Source organism: Stegostoma tigrinum, chromosome 18 (genome assembly GCF_030684315.1).
Source record: "Stegostoma tigrinum isolate sSteTig4 chromosome 18, sSteTig4.hap1, whole genome shotgun sequence".
Taxonomy (NCBI): Eukaryota; Metazoa; Chordata; class Chondrichthyes; order Orectolobiformes; family Stegostomatidae; genus Stegostoma; species Stegostoma tigrinum.
In genome coordinates, this window is record NC_081371.1 from 22,107,527 (window position 1) to 22,126,133 (window position 18,607).

At 44.0% G+C, this 18,607-nt stretch overlaps 1 protein-coding gene across 9 annotated transcripts in view; it reads right to left on the reverse strand.

Moving 5' to 3' along the window:
- LOC125460896 (voltage-dependent calcium channel subunit alpha-2/delta-4-like) overlaps nucleotides 1–18,607 on the reverse strand; it is a 403,518-nt gene that overhangs the window by 258,057 nt on the left and 126,854 nt on the right. For 8 of the 9 annotated variants that reach the window (XM_059652381.1, XM_059652382.1, XM_059652384.1 and 5 more), the window contains one exon: nucleotides 282–353. The exons of the other annotated variant lie outside the window; for it this stretch is intronic. In XM_059652381.1, the coding sequence (XP_059508364.1) occupies nucleotides 282–353 (72 nt within the window). The remainder of the gene's footprint in view (nucleotides 1–281; nucleotides 354–18,607) is intronic. 9 annotated transcript variants of the gene reach the window in all.

An 18,607-nucleotide genomic window follows, 5' to 3' on the forward strand; every position in this document is an offset into this window, starting at 1 on the left:
GAGAGATATCACTAACCCCTTTACCAGTCTGTTGCTACTTGATAGCTACTCTGGCCAGGAGAGCTGCCCTCATAGTATGCCTCAAGTGCTCCAAGATCTGAAATGTCCCTGTGTGGAATTGTGAATTGCAAATCAAATTGGATAGAAGTGAATAAAATCAAACACCCACTAAATCCTATCTGGCGCGTCCAAGTGCACTTACTGAAATTTCCAAAACATAAAGATGACATCAATTTGCATTGCACAAAAGCAGAACATGTTAAAATAATTGCAAATCTTACCCCATCATCAATAGGTACTTTAACATTCATTGAAAATGATCCAGTTTCACCATTCACCATAGCTGTTCTGAGCTACACATGAAAGAGAAGTTGCAGGCAAATAAGTTACTTTCAGTTACTAACCAATTTTATGCACTCCTGAAACCTGCCAAAGTAAACATATGATTTTGACAGAGATGACGTAAAGTTGGCCGTCGTGGATGTTTGTGTGGTTTAAGCAACATCACTGCAGAGTGAAAGGAGCTCCAGTAAATAGTTTCAGTGTGCCTGGAATCTCGTGATTCATGAAGGTCACAGAAACATGTAACATTGGCCTTTCAAGACTGAGCAGAATGCTACCATCTCTGCAAACAACAGAGCAGTATACTGCTACTTTCAAACATTCGTATGGACAGGTCAGTCTAAGAGCTAGGTATTCATGTAAAAGCTAAAATAAATCCCCAAGAAAAAGCAACATCTTGAGGATGCTGGAAATCTGAAACAAACAGAAAATACTCAAAATATTCAGCATACGAGGCAGTGGGAAAAAACGCAAAAGGGTAAATTTGGGATAGGATGGAAGACAAGAAAGATTAAATATCAGAAGAGTTTATTGGTTCAAAGGAGCGATAATGGGACAAGAAACAAAAGATGAGCCATGAGAAGAAATGACAACTGAGATCGAAAAGGAGAAAAAAGAATGAGTTAAGACTGAAACATGCAAAGAAAACTGAATAGATTATAGGCAAAAATTAGTGTGAAGCTGTTGAATCTCATGTTAAGTTAAGAAGATAGTAAAATGCCTGCTTTAAACTTCAGGTGCTGTTCCACCAACTTACATTTAGCTTTAATCAGAACACTGAGGATTTGAGGACAAGGGAGTCACCATCAGAGAAAGGTGGCAAATTAAAATGACATGTGACGGTTGGAAAATTGAGGGTCAAGCTTGTGGACAGAAATATTTTACAAAGCAGTCAACTAATCTCTCCTCAGTGGAGGGCAGGCTGCATTTTGAATAGTGGATACAGTGTACTAAATTAATTCTACATATGAATCATTATTTCATTTGGAAAGAGCACATGGTGACTTGGATGGTGAGGAGAGAGAAAATAGAAGTTGTAGAGTTATATGTACTCAGATGGAATAGTTCCATCGGAAAGAGAATGGGATTTAAATGTGAATGAGAAGTGGAGCAGGATGACAGGGATGGAATGTTCTTTGAGAAATCTCAGAAGGGAATGATTGGCTTGGTGGTGGCACATACCAAAGGCGGTGAAAATATTTGCATGCTTGGGGTTTAACTCTGTTCAGCCACTCAAAATAATCCTAGTGAAACCATCAAACCCGCAGACAAAGGTGGCGCAGTGGTAGTATGGCGCACTGACCTCTACATCGCCGAGGCCAGACGCCAACTCTCCGACACCACCTCTTACCGCCCCCTCGATCATGACCCCACACCCGAGCACCAAACCATCATCTCCAACACCATTCACGACCTCATCACCTCAGGGGACCTCCCACCCACAGCCTGCAACCTCATTGTTCCCCAACCCCGCACAGCCCGTTTCTATCTCCTTCCCAAAATCCACAAACCTGCCTGCCCTGGTCGACCCATCGTCTCAGCCTGCTCCTGCCCCACCAAACTCATCTCCACCTATCTGGACTCCATTTTCTCCCCTTTGGTCCAGGAACTCCCCACCTACGTCCGTGACACCACCCACGCCCTCCACCTCCTCCAGGACTTCCAATTCCCTGGCCCGCAACACCTCATATTCACCATGGACGTCCAGTCCCTATACACCTGCATTCCGCATGCAGATAGCCTCAAGGCCCTCCGCTTCTTCCTGTGCCGCAGGCCCGACCAGTCCCCCTCCACCGACACTCTCATCCGCCTAGCTGAACTCGTCCTCACACTCAACAACTTCTCTTTTGACTCCTCCCACTTCCTACAGACTAAGGGGGTGGCCATGGGCACCCGCATGGGCCCCAGCTATGCCTGCCTCTTTGTAGGTTACGTGGAACAGTCCCTCTTCCGCACCTACACAGGCCCCAAACCCCACCTCTTCCTCCAGTACATTGATGACTGTATTGGCGCCGCCTCTTGCTCCCCAGAGGGGCTCGAACAGTTCATCCACTTCACCAACACCTTCCACCCCAACCTTCAGTTCACATGGGCCATCTCCAGCACATCCCTCACCTTCCTGGACCTCTCAGTCTCCATCTCAGGCAACCAGCTTGTCACTGATGTCCATTTCAAGCCCACCGACTCCCACAGCTACCTAGAATACACCTCCTCCCACCCACCCTCCTGCAAAAATTCCATCTCCTATTCCCAATTCCTCCGCCTCCGCCGCATCTGCTCCCACGATAAGACATTCCACTCCCACACATCCCAGATGTCCAAGTTCTTTAAGGACCGCAACTTTCCCCCCACAGTGATCGAGAACGCCCTTGACCGCGTCTCCCGTATTTCCCGCAACACATCCCTCACTCCCCGCCCCCGCCACAACCGCCCAAAGAGGATCCCCCTCGTTCTCACACATCACCCTACCAACCTCCGGATACAACGCATCATCCTCCGACACTTTCGCCATTTACAATCCGACCCCACCACCCAAGACATTTTACCATCCCCACCCCTGTCTGCTTTCCGGCGAGACCACTCTCTCCGTGACTCCCTTGTTCGCTAAACACTGCCCTCCAACCCCACCACACCCGGCACCTTCCCCTGCAACCGCAGGAAATGCTACACTTGCCCCCACACCTCCTCCCTCACCCCTATCCCAGGCCCCAAGATGACATTCCACATTAAGCAGAGGTTCACCTGCACATCTGCAAATGTGGTATACTGCATCCACTGTACCCGGTGTGGCTTCCTCTACATTGGGGAAACCAACCGGAGGCTTGGGGACCGCTTTGCAGAACACCTCCGCTCAGTTGGCAACAAACAACTGCACCTCCCAGTCGCAAACCATTTCCACTCCCCCTCCCATTCTCTAGATGACATGTCCATCATGGGCCTCCTGCATTGCCACAATGATGCCACCCGAAGGTTGCAGGAACAGCAACTCATATTCCGCCTGGGAACCCTGCAGCCTAATGGTATCAATGTGGACTTCACCAGTTTCAAAATCTCCCCTTCCCCTACTGCATCCCTAAACCAGCCCAGTTCATCCCCTCCCCCCACTGCACCACACAACCAGCCCAGCTCTTCCCCCCCACCCACTGCATCCCAAAAACCAGTCCAACCTGTCTCTGCCTCCCTAACGGGTTCTTCCTCTCACCCATCCCTTCCTCCCACCCCAAGCCGCACCCCCATCTACCTACTAACCTCATCCCATCTCCTTGACCTGTCCGTCTTCTCTGGACTGACCTATCCCCTCCCTACCTCCCCACCTATACTCTCTCCACCTATCTTCTTTACTCTCCATCTTCGGTCCGCCTCCCCCTCTCTCCCTATTTATTCCAGTTCCCTCTCCCCATCCCCCTCTCTGATGAAGGGTCTAGGCCCGAAACGTCAGCTGTTGTGCTCCTGAGATGCTGCTTGGCCTGCTGTGCTCATCCAGCCTCACATTTTATTATCTTGGAATTCTCCAGCATCTGCAGTTCCCACTATCTCTAGCGAAATCCATGCAACTTTCTGCAGGGACGCTTTATTTGTAGTTTGATCTTCAGGCATGTCCCTTTCACATTAGGTTACAGCTTCTGCTCGCTTCCAGCTCTCTCTACTTAATCATATGCTCTGATGTCATTACTACATGATTATGTATGCTTCTATGTTATTGCAATTACTCTTTGCCTCCCCGAACTCTTCATTTCAGTTATATTTACACTCTAATCTCCTCCCCAACGTCTCAGATGTCACTTTGGGGCATTGCCCAATCTCCCTGATCTAGTTCTGCTCTCATTCTGAATCAAGAGTGTTCTGGACTGTCCCTTCTGTCAGTGTGATTGTTGTAGAGTTTTCTTGTTCTGAGAAATAGTTCTATTTCTCTGTTAGTTTCTTGTTCAATGATATCAATGCATTACAATTTCTCCTTATCACATGATCTGTTTCAAGCTTACACAATCTACTTCTGCAATGATCATTCTTTCTCTCTACTGATCTCTCACCCTTCTCTTTCCCTGTGCTGCAGCTCTGGTAATACATGTGCTATGTGAATTTTACTGAACTTTGGAAGCTCATTGCCTCTGTGGTCCTCTTTGTACTGTTTCAGTCTGTTATGATCACTCTTGGTAATCTGAGGATTTAACATCAGAGTCAGAGATAGAATTTGTGTTCTTAGTCCCCTGGCCATCATTATCTGTGACAGTGATAACTCATTCTGAGTGAAGATTAGTAGTTTAACAAATACAAGGTTCAAATCTTCATTCTTCATCATCAATGCTTTTATCATTAACACTCCTAGCTTAGCTTCTCCACTTGCTTGAGGAGAGTGAGACGAACCAGTAACATGAACAAAATTTTACTTATGTGCATATCTCTTTCACTGCTTTTTTGAAAACTACGCATCATTGTCTGATTCTATAATATCCTGATTCCCTTGCAGATCCTCTTGAGCATGTTTATTGCTGCCTCTACTGTGGTATCAACTTTGAGTAGCTGTCTGCAACAATAATGTGCATTTTCATGTTTAATTTAAATAAACCCATTCCCAGACACTCAAATGATGTTGATGGAAAAGATGGATAAGAATGAATAGATGAAAAGATAATAGAATTTCTTCTTTCTTTGGTTGTTTGCAGCACAAAAGGCAGTGGCAATTTTCTATATTGATTGAGTGATGCCTGGCTACCAGGCTGACTGTGGTGCTCTCACATAACACTTTGTAACAATGAATTATCCTTATTGAATTCATTGAAGAATCTCAAATTAAAAAGCTCTTTGTATTCTTAATCTATCACTGAAGGCTAACAAATCATCAATAATAGAAATTCTTATAGTTTGAAAAAAATACTGGTGTACCTTTGGATTGTTAGAATTGATAAAATGGCGATCCCTCAAGAGAGTATTTCTGGATTTAGATATATTCTTCATCCCATTTCCTTCTTAGATAGCTGGTGGCTTGCTTTCATTAGCTGGTAAATATTTAGGAACATCTAAGGTGCAGGCTTCAAGCTGTTTAATGAAGTTTGAATCTTCTTGTTCCATTGTAATCGATGATGTCCTTGTCAGAGTGTTTGCTGTCATTTGATATTTCTCCTGTCAATATTCTAAATCTGAGTCATAGTGCATGAGACAAAATCTGAATTGCTGAACTGTAGGTAGTATCTCAGTGATTTTTGTGGTGTTCAGAAAATTAATCAACAGTCTATGCATAAATTTGGTCTTGAAATAATTGAGACTGAAACAATTTCACACACTCCCATTGCTGCTAAAGCTTCTTTCTCAATTGTAGTGTAAAGCCCTGTATAGCTTTATTTCTGTTAGCGATGCAGAGGGATATCCGTGCAGTGATTAACTTTGTCATTCTGCAACAGAAAAAGCCCTGCTCCCAAATCTGTTGAAGATGTATCAGGTGCTACTACACTTGCAGATCTGGGTCACCTGTTGCTAGGATTTCTGAGGAGATGAGGTGCTGTGTTGGATTTTTGTTCATAAACAAAATGTTCATACACCTGCACTTCATTGTCCCAGATGTTGGTCCTCAGAACCAAAGTCACAGGAGCGGAGGACAGGAAGCCCTGTGAGCACTTCAGTTGATCTCTCCCTCACAAGGAGATAGGATGTCCAAGGGTAATATCCAAAGCAAAAACAGAAGCTGTTGGAAAAGCTCAGCAAGTCTGGAAGCATCTGTGAAGAATAAATCCAGTGACCCTTCCTCAGAACTGCATTGGTAAATTTCGGTAATACCTGAAATGTTGACTGCTCCTTTCCTCCAGATGATGCCTGGCTTGCTGTGATCTTCCAGCCTCCTGTGTGTCTACCTTGGATTCCAGCATCTGCAGTTTTTTTGTTTAGAATACAGGGTGACTTGGACAGGCTACGTGAGTGGACGGACACATGGCAGATGCAGTTTAATGTGGATAAAGAACAGGAAGGCAGATTACTATCTCAATGGAGTCAAGTTAGGTAAAGGGGAAGTACAACAAGATCTAGGTGTTCTTGTACATTAGTAAATGAAAGCAAGCATGCAGGTACAGCAGGCGGTGAAGAAAGCTAATGGCATGCTGGCCTTCATAACAACAGGAATTGACTATAGGAGCAAAGAGGTCCTTCCGCAGCTCTACAGGGCCCTGGTGAGACTGCACCTGGAGTATTATGTGCAGTTTTGGTCTCCATATTTGAGAAAGGATATTCTTGCTATTGAGGGAGTGCAGCGTAGATTCACAAGGTTAATTCCCAGAATGGCAGAACTATCATATGTTGAAAGATTGGAGCGACTAGGCTTGTATACACTTGAGTTTAGAAGATGAAAGGGGATCTGATTGAGACATACAAGATTATTAAGGGATTGGACACCCTGGTGCCAGAAAGCATGTGCCCACTGATGGGCGAGTCCAGAACCAGAGGACACAGTTTAAAAATAAGGGGTAGGCCATTTAGAACAGAGTTGAGGAAAAACTTCTTCACCCAGAGAGTGGTGGATATATGGAATGCTCTGCCCCAGAAGGCAGTGGAGGCCAAGTCTCTGGATACTTTTAGAATACAGGGTGACTTGGACAGGCTACGTGAGTGGACGGACACATGACAGATGCAGTTTAATGTGGATAAAGAACAGGAAGGCAGAGATGGATAGAGCTCTTATAGATAGTGGAATCAAGGGTTATAGGGATAAGGTAGGAACAGGATACTGATTGTGCATGATCAGCCATAATCATAATGAATGGTGGTGCTGGCTTGAAGGGCCGAATGGCCTACACCTGCACCTATTGTCTATTGTTTCTAACCATGGGTTCAATGTCTGTGTTGAGACCCCGCTGCAGCATGTGGCGGGTACATGAACAAGGTGTATATAGGACAATGGCTTTTGTTTACAGCACTGCTCCTCATCCTAAAACATCCTTATTATTTCCCTGGCCTGTGTGTCCAAAATGCATTGGTGTGAAGTAGTTGGAAATGTCCATGGCATAGATGTGTACTGCATAAAGAGAGCCAATATATTGCCATTGCCAGAGATTAAGGACCCTGCAGGTATGGGTCTGTGAGTAAGGTTGTTTCCCTGTAAAAGACTTTGCATTGGTAGATTCTGCAGTCTACTCTCTCACAGGTGAAGACACGAGAGTCATAGAATTATACAACATGGAAACAGACCTATTGGTCAACTTGACCATGCCAATCTAATCCTATTTGCCCAGACCTGGCCGATCTTCCTCTAAACCTTTCTTATTCATGAACCTAATCTGCACACTGACTATGAACAGAGTGATTTGCTTCCCGATTGTGCACTTTCAATTTCCAGCGCAATGGAAGGCAATAGTCAGCCCTCTTCAGCTAGTGTCTGCCAGCCTCTGCCTCTAGTTAAGGCTCCAAACATCCACATACCCTTCCTTGTAGTCATTCCTGTGAGTCCTTAGGGTTTGCACCTCCACAGGGTCTCCACCCAAATCGTGATCCTACACTTGCCCATTTATCTGGCCCCAGACCCTGACCAATTCAGTGACCATGCCAGATGTGGTGAGACAGTCTTCCCTCTTGAAAGCATAGTGCTACCACCTGTGGATGCATCCACCTGTGGCATTACCTCCTTCCCACATAAGCTTTACTAAATGCCTCTTACACATACAGTTGCCTCCCTTCAAAAATTGTCTTCATAATCCCTCTCTTCATAATCCATCCTACACCCAACTTGCAGCCCCCAGTCTCTGCATTTTGATTCCCACATCTCCTCTCTCTTTTCCCTTAATTTTTGTGGGCAGACCCGATGAACTAACCATGGCCTACCCCCTTAAGCAACCTAAGCCAGACATCCCTGATGAGATAACAAAGTGTGAAGCTGGATGAACACTGCAGGCCAAGCAGCATCTCAGGAGCACAACAGCTAGAGCCTTTCTAGGCCCGAAACGTCAGCTTTTGTGCTCCTGAGATGCTGCTTGGCCTGTTCAGCCAGCTTCACACTTTGTTATCTTGGATTCTCCAGCATCTGCAGTTCCCATTATCCCTGATGAGAATTCTTCCTTGACTGGCATTTGTACATTGAATCTGACAATCCCTACAATGCAGATAAGAGGCCATTCAGCCCAAGAGTCTGCACCTATCCCCTGAAGAGGATCCCACCCTATCCCCATTGTCTTACGTCTCCTACATAACCTACCTAGCCTGCACATTCTGGAAAACTATGGAGAAACTTGGCATAACCAATGTACCTAATTTGCACATTTTTGGACTGTGAGAGGGAACCAGACCACCTGAAGGAAATCCACGCAGACAAGAAGAGAACATGCAAAGTCCACACAGACTGTCACCCAAAGCCAGAATTGAACCCAGGTCCCTAGTGCAGTGAGGCAGCAGTGCTAACCAGTATGTTGCACCTGATGCAGCAATACCTTTTTTTTTGTAGAATTTTGAGCCAGAGATCTTTCATGATTGAGACAAATGTGACAGCTACTACTATACAGAAACACTCATCTATCTCCACAGACTATGCCCTACTTCACAGATTGGTCACTATGGAGCCATAGACCTGACCTTGAATCACTCCCTGGACTTCAGACGAATGGAACCCTGTCAGAACAGCCTGACTGGATGCTGATCATTGCCAACCCCCTGGGCTGATATTGGAGGATGCCCTTAACTTATTCTGCCAGAATCCTTGATTGATGTGTGCCTCCATTGTTTCAGTGAGGACTGCTTTCTTAAAACTTTGAGATGTCTGCTTGCAAGGAGTTTTCTGTGTAAACTGCTGGCACAGGTGTAGGTGTTAGACTGACTTAATATTTTGCCATATAGCAAGATGTTTGTCATCTTGATAGGACTGCTGTCCAGCAAGGCAAGTGGGCTGGTTGTGTAGCTGGATTAATTTGTGAAAGCATGGATTTGTGTGCATGCAGGCATACTGAAAGTGAGCGAGAACTAAGGGACAAAGTGTACAGTCCTGAGATGAAGCCTGATCCAATCTGTGAGCTGGATGCCTGTCCCCACATGCAAAGTGTTCTTGCTGCAGCCTTTCACAGCTAGTTGTTTGTGTGTACCCCAGTGCAAGTCTGTGCTTTCTAAGCAGCCTTAGGATTATGAGGAGTTGGCAATTATTGGAGGCCTTCTTTTCATAACGTTCAGAGTGATCTTTCATCACATCTTACCTACGCTGCTCCTATGGTGGCCCTCCTCACCAATTCCAGCCTAATTCTACTATTCACCTTGGTTAGACAAATTGTCACTCACCAGATATCCACTGAAGGACTGACATACTTGGTGGCTGCACTATTTTTAAAAGGCCACTGTTCATACAGGCGAGCACTGGTGCTCCAATGTCATCCTACTCACTGAAGGAGAACCTTTCTAAAGATGTTTGAGAAGGGAAAAATTGTGCCATGATTCTCAGACAGTGACCTGGAAGTCTTGATGGATTGGGTGGTTCAGAGGAGGGCCTACCTCTTCCTAGAGAACCGCCAGACCACCAGGCACTGCCAGTCTGAGCCCAAGTCGCCAGCCATGTCATGCCATCTCCACAAACTGGAGGAACAGTCAGAAGTGCTGCAACAAGATCAATGACATTTTCTGTTTCTCCAGGGTGAAGTGCCACAGTCTTCTCGCTGTTACATGATACACTATCTCTGTTGCTGAATCACCTTGTGTGCTACTACTATTACCTGTGACCTTGTCGGCAACAACAATTTCAGAAAGCGTGGGGCTTCAATGTGGTGAACACAACACAGCAACAGCTCGCCAATACTTGGAGTATTATTGAAACCAGCCTGCCGCTTAGCCCCAGGAAGGATAGGATCCCTGAGTCAGCCAATCAGGCATGTCATCCACGCACACAGAGAGAAAATGGGAGCAGCAAACAGGTATGTGGGAGGTCATATCCTTCACAGCCCAGAGCCTGTAGGAATGTAGCTGTGCAATGGAGACCCAACAGCCTCAAACTGCCATGGAGAGACAGATCCTGACCCTGCTGGGTACATGTTCATATCTACACTCCATCACTTCAGCTATTGATCCTTATTATCAAGGGCATGGAAACAGGAAGACAGGGAACTTGGCACCCATTCCAGGTACTTTTTTAATCAAAAGGAGATAGGGTGGTGACAGAAAGCCCCTCGGGCCTCTCAGCACATTCCAGAGGTGTTTGCCATTTGCATCCTCCCCGCCCTGCCTGCTTCTCTCCAATCTTTGGAATTGCAGAGGGTCCACTTGCATCTGGCACATCCCTCGACATGTCTGAGCCATCAGTCCTAAACACACCTGGAGATCGTCCAACCAAACCTCCAGAGCCAATGGAGTCCTCCAGTGACCTCTAGCAGTCTCCCTCACTCTTGCTGTGGAACCAGGAACTACATTGAGATGTACTAAGTGAAAGAAGAAAGGGAATTTGGCAGTGCAGGTGACAATGCACTGTTTATAAAGTATCAAGTTTGCATAAATTTAAAAAGCTTTGTAATGCATTTGCTTATTTGTGTCTCTGTGCAGTTCTGAATGTAACTGTGCCAGCATAGCTAACGTCAGTTCCATACAGGATGTACTACAGATTGAAGTCTATGTAGAGTACCTGCTGCAGTAAGTGGAATAAAGTGCATCTAGGGCAAGAGATAATGGGAACTGCAGATGCTGGAGAATCCAAGATAATAAAATGTGAGGCTGGATGAACACAGCAGGCCAAGCAGCATCCCAGGAACACAAAACAGCTGACATTTCAGGCCTAGGGTCTAGGCCTGAAACATCAGCTTTTAAGCTCCTGAGATGCTGCTTGGCCTGCTGTGTTCATCCAGCTTCACACTTTGTTATCTTGCATCTAAGGCAATGTGTTTTGCTGACACCGTTGACCCTCTTAGTCAAACATCGTTCTCTGGCATCTGTTTGTAAAATTATTGGTGCTGAATGAAGTAGTCAGCAATAGCTGGGGCAGATCTGTATATGGACAAGCAGCCAATGCATTAGGATCACAAAAGATTAAGGACCCTGCAGGTTTATCTGCTGTATAATACATATGTCTGTATGAAACATCTTGCCCTCCAAATAGTCTCACATCTGTGCATTTTGCAGCTTCATCTCTTACAGGTGAAGATACGTACCCAGCCACTTCCACGTGTGATTACAGTTATTTTCTTTCCTGTTGCATAATTTCAATTTCCAGGAGATGCAAGTTGACAGTGAGTGCTCTGTGGGCTATGTTTCCTAGCCTTCATCTCCAAGTGTCGGTGAATCCCGAGATATCCAGATCCCCTTCCTAAAAACCCTTCACATAGATCCTATTAGCTTCACACTTCCCCAGTTCTCCACCCAAACATCTATATGAATTTGCATGTGCTCCCCATCCTCTCAGCCCCTGGCATATAAAGTGGCATACCAGGTGTGATCGTATAAAATTGCCTACTTGAAGCCAGTATGCTCCTGAATGTGAACAAAGCCCTAGTACAGCATTATCCTATTCCCATCCATGCTTTACCATATCCCAAGCACACAAAATACAATTGAACCCCCTTCTCCTGAACCCCCAGCCAATTGCCCTTAATCCCCACAAATAGGTTCCTGAGTCTCCTTTCAGTAAATTCAACACAATCCTGTTCCCCTCCCTCACCAACCCTCAGGTTCTCTGGATGGATCAACTAACTGACTTCCCTTCAAATAATCTAACTGGACAGCCCCAAATGAGAAGTTTCTAGCACCATGACTGATAGCTCTACATTTCCTCGACTGCGCTAGCCCTACTCCCCAAACTTACTATTTTGGAACCACAGAACTAACCCTGACCTACTACCAGACTGTAGAGAAATGGACTCCCTGATCATGAATACGATGGCCAGAACCCTAACTGTGGCCAGCTTCCTGGACTGATATGGGAGACTGCACTTGCAGTCCTCCTTATTGAAACAGAGGTTACAAGAGAGCTTGCCACATGAGCTGTTAGTACATGGTGCAATTGTGAGACTGACATAGTGGCCTTACAGCAAGATGTGTGTTCCCTAGACTAAGGACTGTTGACCAGCAAGGCAAGTTGCCTGATTATGTGACTATGTCAATAGGCATTGCAAGACATGGTAGGGATGTTGCAAGCATGCATGTAGGCTCTCAGTAAGTGAGTGCTGACAGCAAGCAGGCAACTGTGAGATGCAGCCAAGTCTAATGTGTAAACTGGCTTCCTGTGTCTGCATGCAGACTGTTCTTGCAGCAGCCTTTCAATTTTTGTTGCCACTGCATCCTGAAATCCCAACTTCTGAAGAATCCAAATTGGATCAGAGAATTGCCATAAGAATCCTGAGGGATTGGCAACAATTGGTTGCTGCTGTCTGTAGGTGGAGTGTGAATGCAATTGGTGTCCATGGATCACACCCTCAGATACTGTTTGGTGCTAAGCAACATGGAGAGTCTTCATAACCAGCGACAGGATTGTTGCTCGGTACCAACTCTAAATTCCATGTCACGATTTTTAGGTATCCAATCTGCAGGTAGGATAGGAAATGGCATATTAATGAGGTGAGATGTGCAGTTAATAAGGTCATTAGCAACAATCCCTCTTAAATGGGCAACTCACGATTGCCAAGTGAAAATCTTGCCTATATACTCAAAGGTTACTCAAAAGAAGCAGAAAATTTTTCCCAATATCAAGCTAGTTCTTGGACTCTCAAGCAATTTTGTCACATTTCTCTCCATATCACTATCCAAAGTATTAATAAGAAAACAGAAACCATCACAAATACTATCAGATGATAGTTGATAGTATTGGCACTGGTTGATCAGATGGTATTTCTAACTGAGTAATCCCAATAATGTTTCAGAACTGGCTCATTAAGTTCCAATAACAGGTTCATTTAGTATTAGGAACAGGCATGCCAAAATATTAAAACAGTTTTATTAGCCAGAATTACACAAGAAATTTGTTAAATTTTCCAAGAAATGTCATACATGTCAGGTAGTGGGAAAGCACAACCCTCAATTAAACCTGTCGTTTTAATGAATTTTGACTTTTGATGATTGTGTATGACTCCTAACCAAAAACAGGAAAGGAATTAGTATCTTTGAATGATTATAGATATTTCCAGAAGCATTGCCTTTAGGAAAAATTGCTGCCAAAGTGATGGTAGAAAAGTGAGTTTACTATTTTAGAAAATAGAGATTACCCAAAGAAATACAAACACAGATAGCAATCAAATTCTTTGTCACACATATTCAGGGAAATGCTGACCAATTGGAAATAAAACAAATTACATTTTCTGCTCATCACCCAAGTTCCAGAAGTTAGCGTGCTATGTTGAAGACTATGGTTACAGCCTATTCTTAAGAATGTGTGTTCATGATTGGGATAAAGGAATTCCTTTGTTATAATTAAGGATGCTCCAAACAAATCTACAAGTTTTAATCCTTTTAAACTAATATATTGATGTGAAGTGACAATTTTAATCCACTGTTTACTTAATTTAAAAAAAAATGATGAACACTTCCAGCTTATTCTTCAAGTTCCAAAGAAATTGACCAAAACTTTCAAATTGGCTAAAAAGCATCTGCAGAGTGCTCAACAATGAATGACAACTAGAGCAAAGAAAAAGGCCATAGTTCAAAATTTTGTTGTTGGAGGCAAGGTATCAGTGTCTCTGGGGAACCATTAAAAGCAAGTTTCATTGGTTGCTTTTAGCCAAACCCAATTACTGTAAACCTACTTCCATTAATACCCTGGGATCTGCAGTCACCTGCTTTCTAAAAGATGCTAGATTTAGGTCACTATTCCAGGAGTGCTCTTTGACCTCATTTCTTTTAAACATTGACCTCACAAGCGTAATCAACACCTGCCTCTATTTTGAAACCCAAATACCAAAAATTATTTATATCCAAGCTGGTGAAATCTTTGCTGATTAGCACAGGTATGTTTGGTATGTTTGCTTAGAATGACATAGTTTCTTGGTAACTTTGTCCTTCCATTGATGCTAGGGATATGGAATACTGGATGTGAAAATTACTGTGCCTTTTTACTTGTTAGATGTAAGTTGTCATCTACAATAAAGCAATGTGCAGAGTGTACAGGCCTTGCAATAAACATTTCAGTCATGGAGGTCTGTTTGCTGTTTTTCTATTACAGGTTTTAGATCACCAGAATTGGTGACTGCCTTTCCAATGAGCTTTTGTTAAGACATAGGCTAGCTGTCACTGTATTTTTCAGGTGGCAGAATTTCTGACTAATTCCAGCCCTATTTTGTTGAATCAGATCACAGACAGGGACAAAATACCCCGTCCAATGATAACATTCTCCCTCAGTATTATTGTCAAGAAAATTCTAATACCATGGAAAATACAGTCCATGAGCTAACATCATCAGTAAGTGGAAGCTCTCTGATCAGGATTGCATGATTCACTATATTAATGTACCAAAACATTGTGCATTAAGCCAAGGAACACCACTTTATTCTAATGTTTCATTCTGTAAAACAGTGTCAAAAGTCAAATATGATCTCCTCAATCACTTTGAATATACAAAGGCAACAGATCTTGGTTGGGAATTTCAAATCATTCTGCCTCAAAGGATGCTGTGCTGTGTATCCTGGAGTCATTATGGACAGAAGTAGGAGGCTCAGCAATATGGGTTATGACAAGATTTGTGGCAGAATTTTGTGGAGTCCAATAAAGCTGATTCTGATGTCAGGAGCATCTTGCTCCACCTTTCATTCTCTTGATAACCATCACAGTGAGTTTCTCATGAGGCAGTGGCAAGTGGTCAATTAGTGGGGATTATTTCTCGTTAAATTCTTTACTATAGCCCAGTTTGCTTCTTAAATATTCAGTTTCCTATCTTACCAAACATGCCAAAACAGTTAGGGCCTTGTGAGGTTTTGACATGAAAATCTAAATGGGTACGTGACAACTTCAGCTCTTTGCTTTCTGTGAAGGAACTGCATGTTGAACACAAGGCAGAAACATCGAAGAACACAGTAAATAGGCACTGCCAGACGCACCCTGTAACCAAGGATATTGGCAACTGATTATATGCCAATCTTTAAGAACACCCAGGGCACAACTCCAGTACACATAGGATGCTTCTGCATTTCAATCTTAGGGTGTGCCAGCAACTATTATAACAAAAAAAACTGTACATGCTGGAAATCTGAAACACAAAGCGAAGTACTCAGCCGGTATGGCAGTATCTGTAAAGAGATAAATGGACTGAAACTTTGGTTTTGTTTCAACTATCATTATAATGCTGCTGTAAGGACAACGTGAGCTCAGGGACACTCGCATCCAGCTCATGAAATGGACCAGGTTTTGTCGGTATGGGTGACAGCAATTGGGGAAAATGTTTCAGGCAACTGTGAGAGTGGTAGACCATGAGCTTCAATGGCAGGTGGGTACAGTCGCAGAGACGGAGTGAGTGTAAGGTATTGGAGAGAAGATGATGCCACTTCAGCTAGCAGAGCGAAGAAGGTCATTGATCTTTTTCCTACATTACACAGCATTCTTCTAGATGGTCCAAGACTGCTTTGACCCAGATAGGAACCTCAGACGGGGCTGGCATGGTCTGTTGTCTGGCCTCCTCTGCTGGTCATGGGAGAGGAGGAAATCCCGTTTCTGTATCACATTGTACAAAAAGATCTTCAGGGCACTGAGTTACCCCTGTCTGCCGTGTCTGGAGCAAATGAGGGATCGTATTGGACAGTTCCAGACTATGTTTGTCTAGGTTTACAAAGAGCTTTAAAAGATGGCACATGCACAAGGGTTGTCAATGAACCCTCGTATATTTGCTGAGCGATGAGTTTTTCCAGAACAACTGGATCAAAACCGGATGGGAGACACATCACAGGGGTACGGTAGGTAGATAATGGTAGGTGGTTAATCGTAGAATCATCAATAGAATCCCTATAGTGTGGAAACAGGTCATTCAGCCCATTGAGTCCACATCAGCCCTCTGACGAGCATCCCAGCCAAACCCATCCTATCCCTATAACCCTGCATTTCCCACGGCTAATCCATCTAATCTACACTTTCCTGGGCACCAAGGGCAATTTAGCATCATCAATCCATCTAACTTGCCATCTCTGGACTGTGGCAAGAAACTTCAGTACCCAGGAGGAAACACATGCAGACACAGGGAGAATGTGCAAACTCCAAACAAACAGTTTCCCAAGGCTAAAATTGAATCCGGGTCCCTGGCACTGTGAGGCTGCAGTAGTAACCATTGGGCTATCACGTCACCCTGACTGGGCTCCTTTAATGGGATGAGCTTGGTAAAATACGAGAAATCCATAAGCCTCATAGTGGAAATGCATCAATAAACTTGATGCAACTGACACTTAGTCAAAAAATGTGAGCTTCAGCTCTACGACCTTATTAATGATATAAACATGTCAGTTTTGTGTAGGGAAGAATATGTGACACTGAGTAAAATGCCTTTAAAATTCTGATGTTTGCAAATGCTTTACCAAAGAATACAAATGACAATGAAAATGCACTGAAATGTGCAGTGAGATTGAAGGGTTAGAAAGTCTAGTAAATAAATTCAAAAGCAGAGTTGAATGCACAATAGCAGTATCCTGAAACCAGAAAGGCATTGGTAATACTGTGAGATATTTTGACTTTTGATGATGGTGGGGAGAGGTTATCTAGCAGCATGTGATATTCAGTATAGCTTTTTTCTGTTCCTGTAATACGCAATTGAAAATGTTACTTAAAATGAACAACAGCTTTTAAACATCCCAAAGCATTTTACAGAATTACAAAAAGGCTAGAATTTGACACAGAGTCAAATACACATATGTGGAGTTAAGCCACTAATCAATCATGAACTCATTGAATATTGGAACAAACTGAAGGGGCTGAATGGCCAAATCCTGCTCCTATGTTCCTATGTTCCCATGAAAAAGACATTAGAGCAGATGTCTTGCAGCTTGGTTGTGAAGATAAATTTTAAAATGGTTCTTGAATGAGCAGCAAGAAGTGAAAACACAGAAATGTTTAAGGAGGGAATTCATGGCATAGAGTCTAGATGGCTGAAAGCAGATCTACCAATGGGGGGAGGAAACATGTGGGCTGCAGAAGACCTCTGAGTTGGAAGGGTGTAGATGTCATGGAGGTGTATTATACTGGATGAGATAACAAAGTGTGGAAGAGGGAAGATCACTGAGGCACTCAAACAAGAGACTGAGCATTTAAATTTGAAGCATTGATGAAGTAGGAGCCAATGCAGACAATGTTGTCGAGGAGAATACTGAGATACAGGCTATGAGACTAGGTGGGATTAAGGTTCACAAGGAAGAGGTATCAGAAATCCTTCAGAGGGTGAAGATAGATAAGTCCCCTGGGCCAGATGGGATTTATCGTCGGATCCTCTGGGAAGCCAGGGAGGAGATTGCCGAGCCTTTAGCATTGATCTTTAACTCGTCATTGTCTACAGGAATAGTGCCACATGACAGGAGGATAGCAAATGTGGTTCCCCTGTTCAAGAAGGGGAGTAGAGACAACCCTGGTAATTATAGATCAGTGAGCCTTACCTCAGTTGTTGGTAAAGTGTTGGAAAAGGTTATAAGGCATAGGATTTATAATCATCTAGAAAAGAATAAATTGATTAGGGATGGTCAGCACGGTTTTGTGAAGGGAAGGTCGTGCCTCACAAACCTTATTGAGTTCTTTGAGAAGGCGACCAAACAGGTAGATGAGAGTAAACCGGTTGATGTGGTGTATATGGATTTCAGCAAGGCATTCGATAAGGTTCCCCACAATAGGCTATTGTACAAAATGCGGAGGAATGGAATTGTGGGAGATATAGCAGTTTGGATCGGAAATTGGCTTGCTGAAAGAAGACAGAGGGTGGTAGTTGATGGGAAATGTTCATCCTGGAGACCAGTTACTAGTGGTGTACCGCAAGGGTTGGTGTTGGGTCCACTGCTGTTTGTCATTTTTATAAATGACCTGGATGAGGGCGTAGAAGGTTGGGTTAGTAAATTTGCAGACGACACTAAGGTCGGTGGAGTTGTGGGTAGTGACAAAGGATGCTGTAGGTTGCAGAGAGACATAGATAAGCTGCAGAGCTAGGCTGAGAGGTGGCAAATGGAGTTTAATGCAGACAAGTGTGAGGTGATGCACTTTGGTAGGAGTAACCGGAAGGCAAAGTACAGGGCTGATGGTAAGATTCTTGGCAGTGTAGATGAGCAGAGAGATCTCGGTGTCCATGTACACAGATCCTTGAAAGTTGCCACCCAGGTTGACAGGGCTGTTAAGAAGGCATACAGTGTTTTAGCTTTCATTAATAGAGGGATCGAGTTCCGGA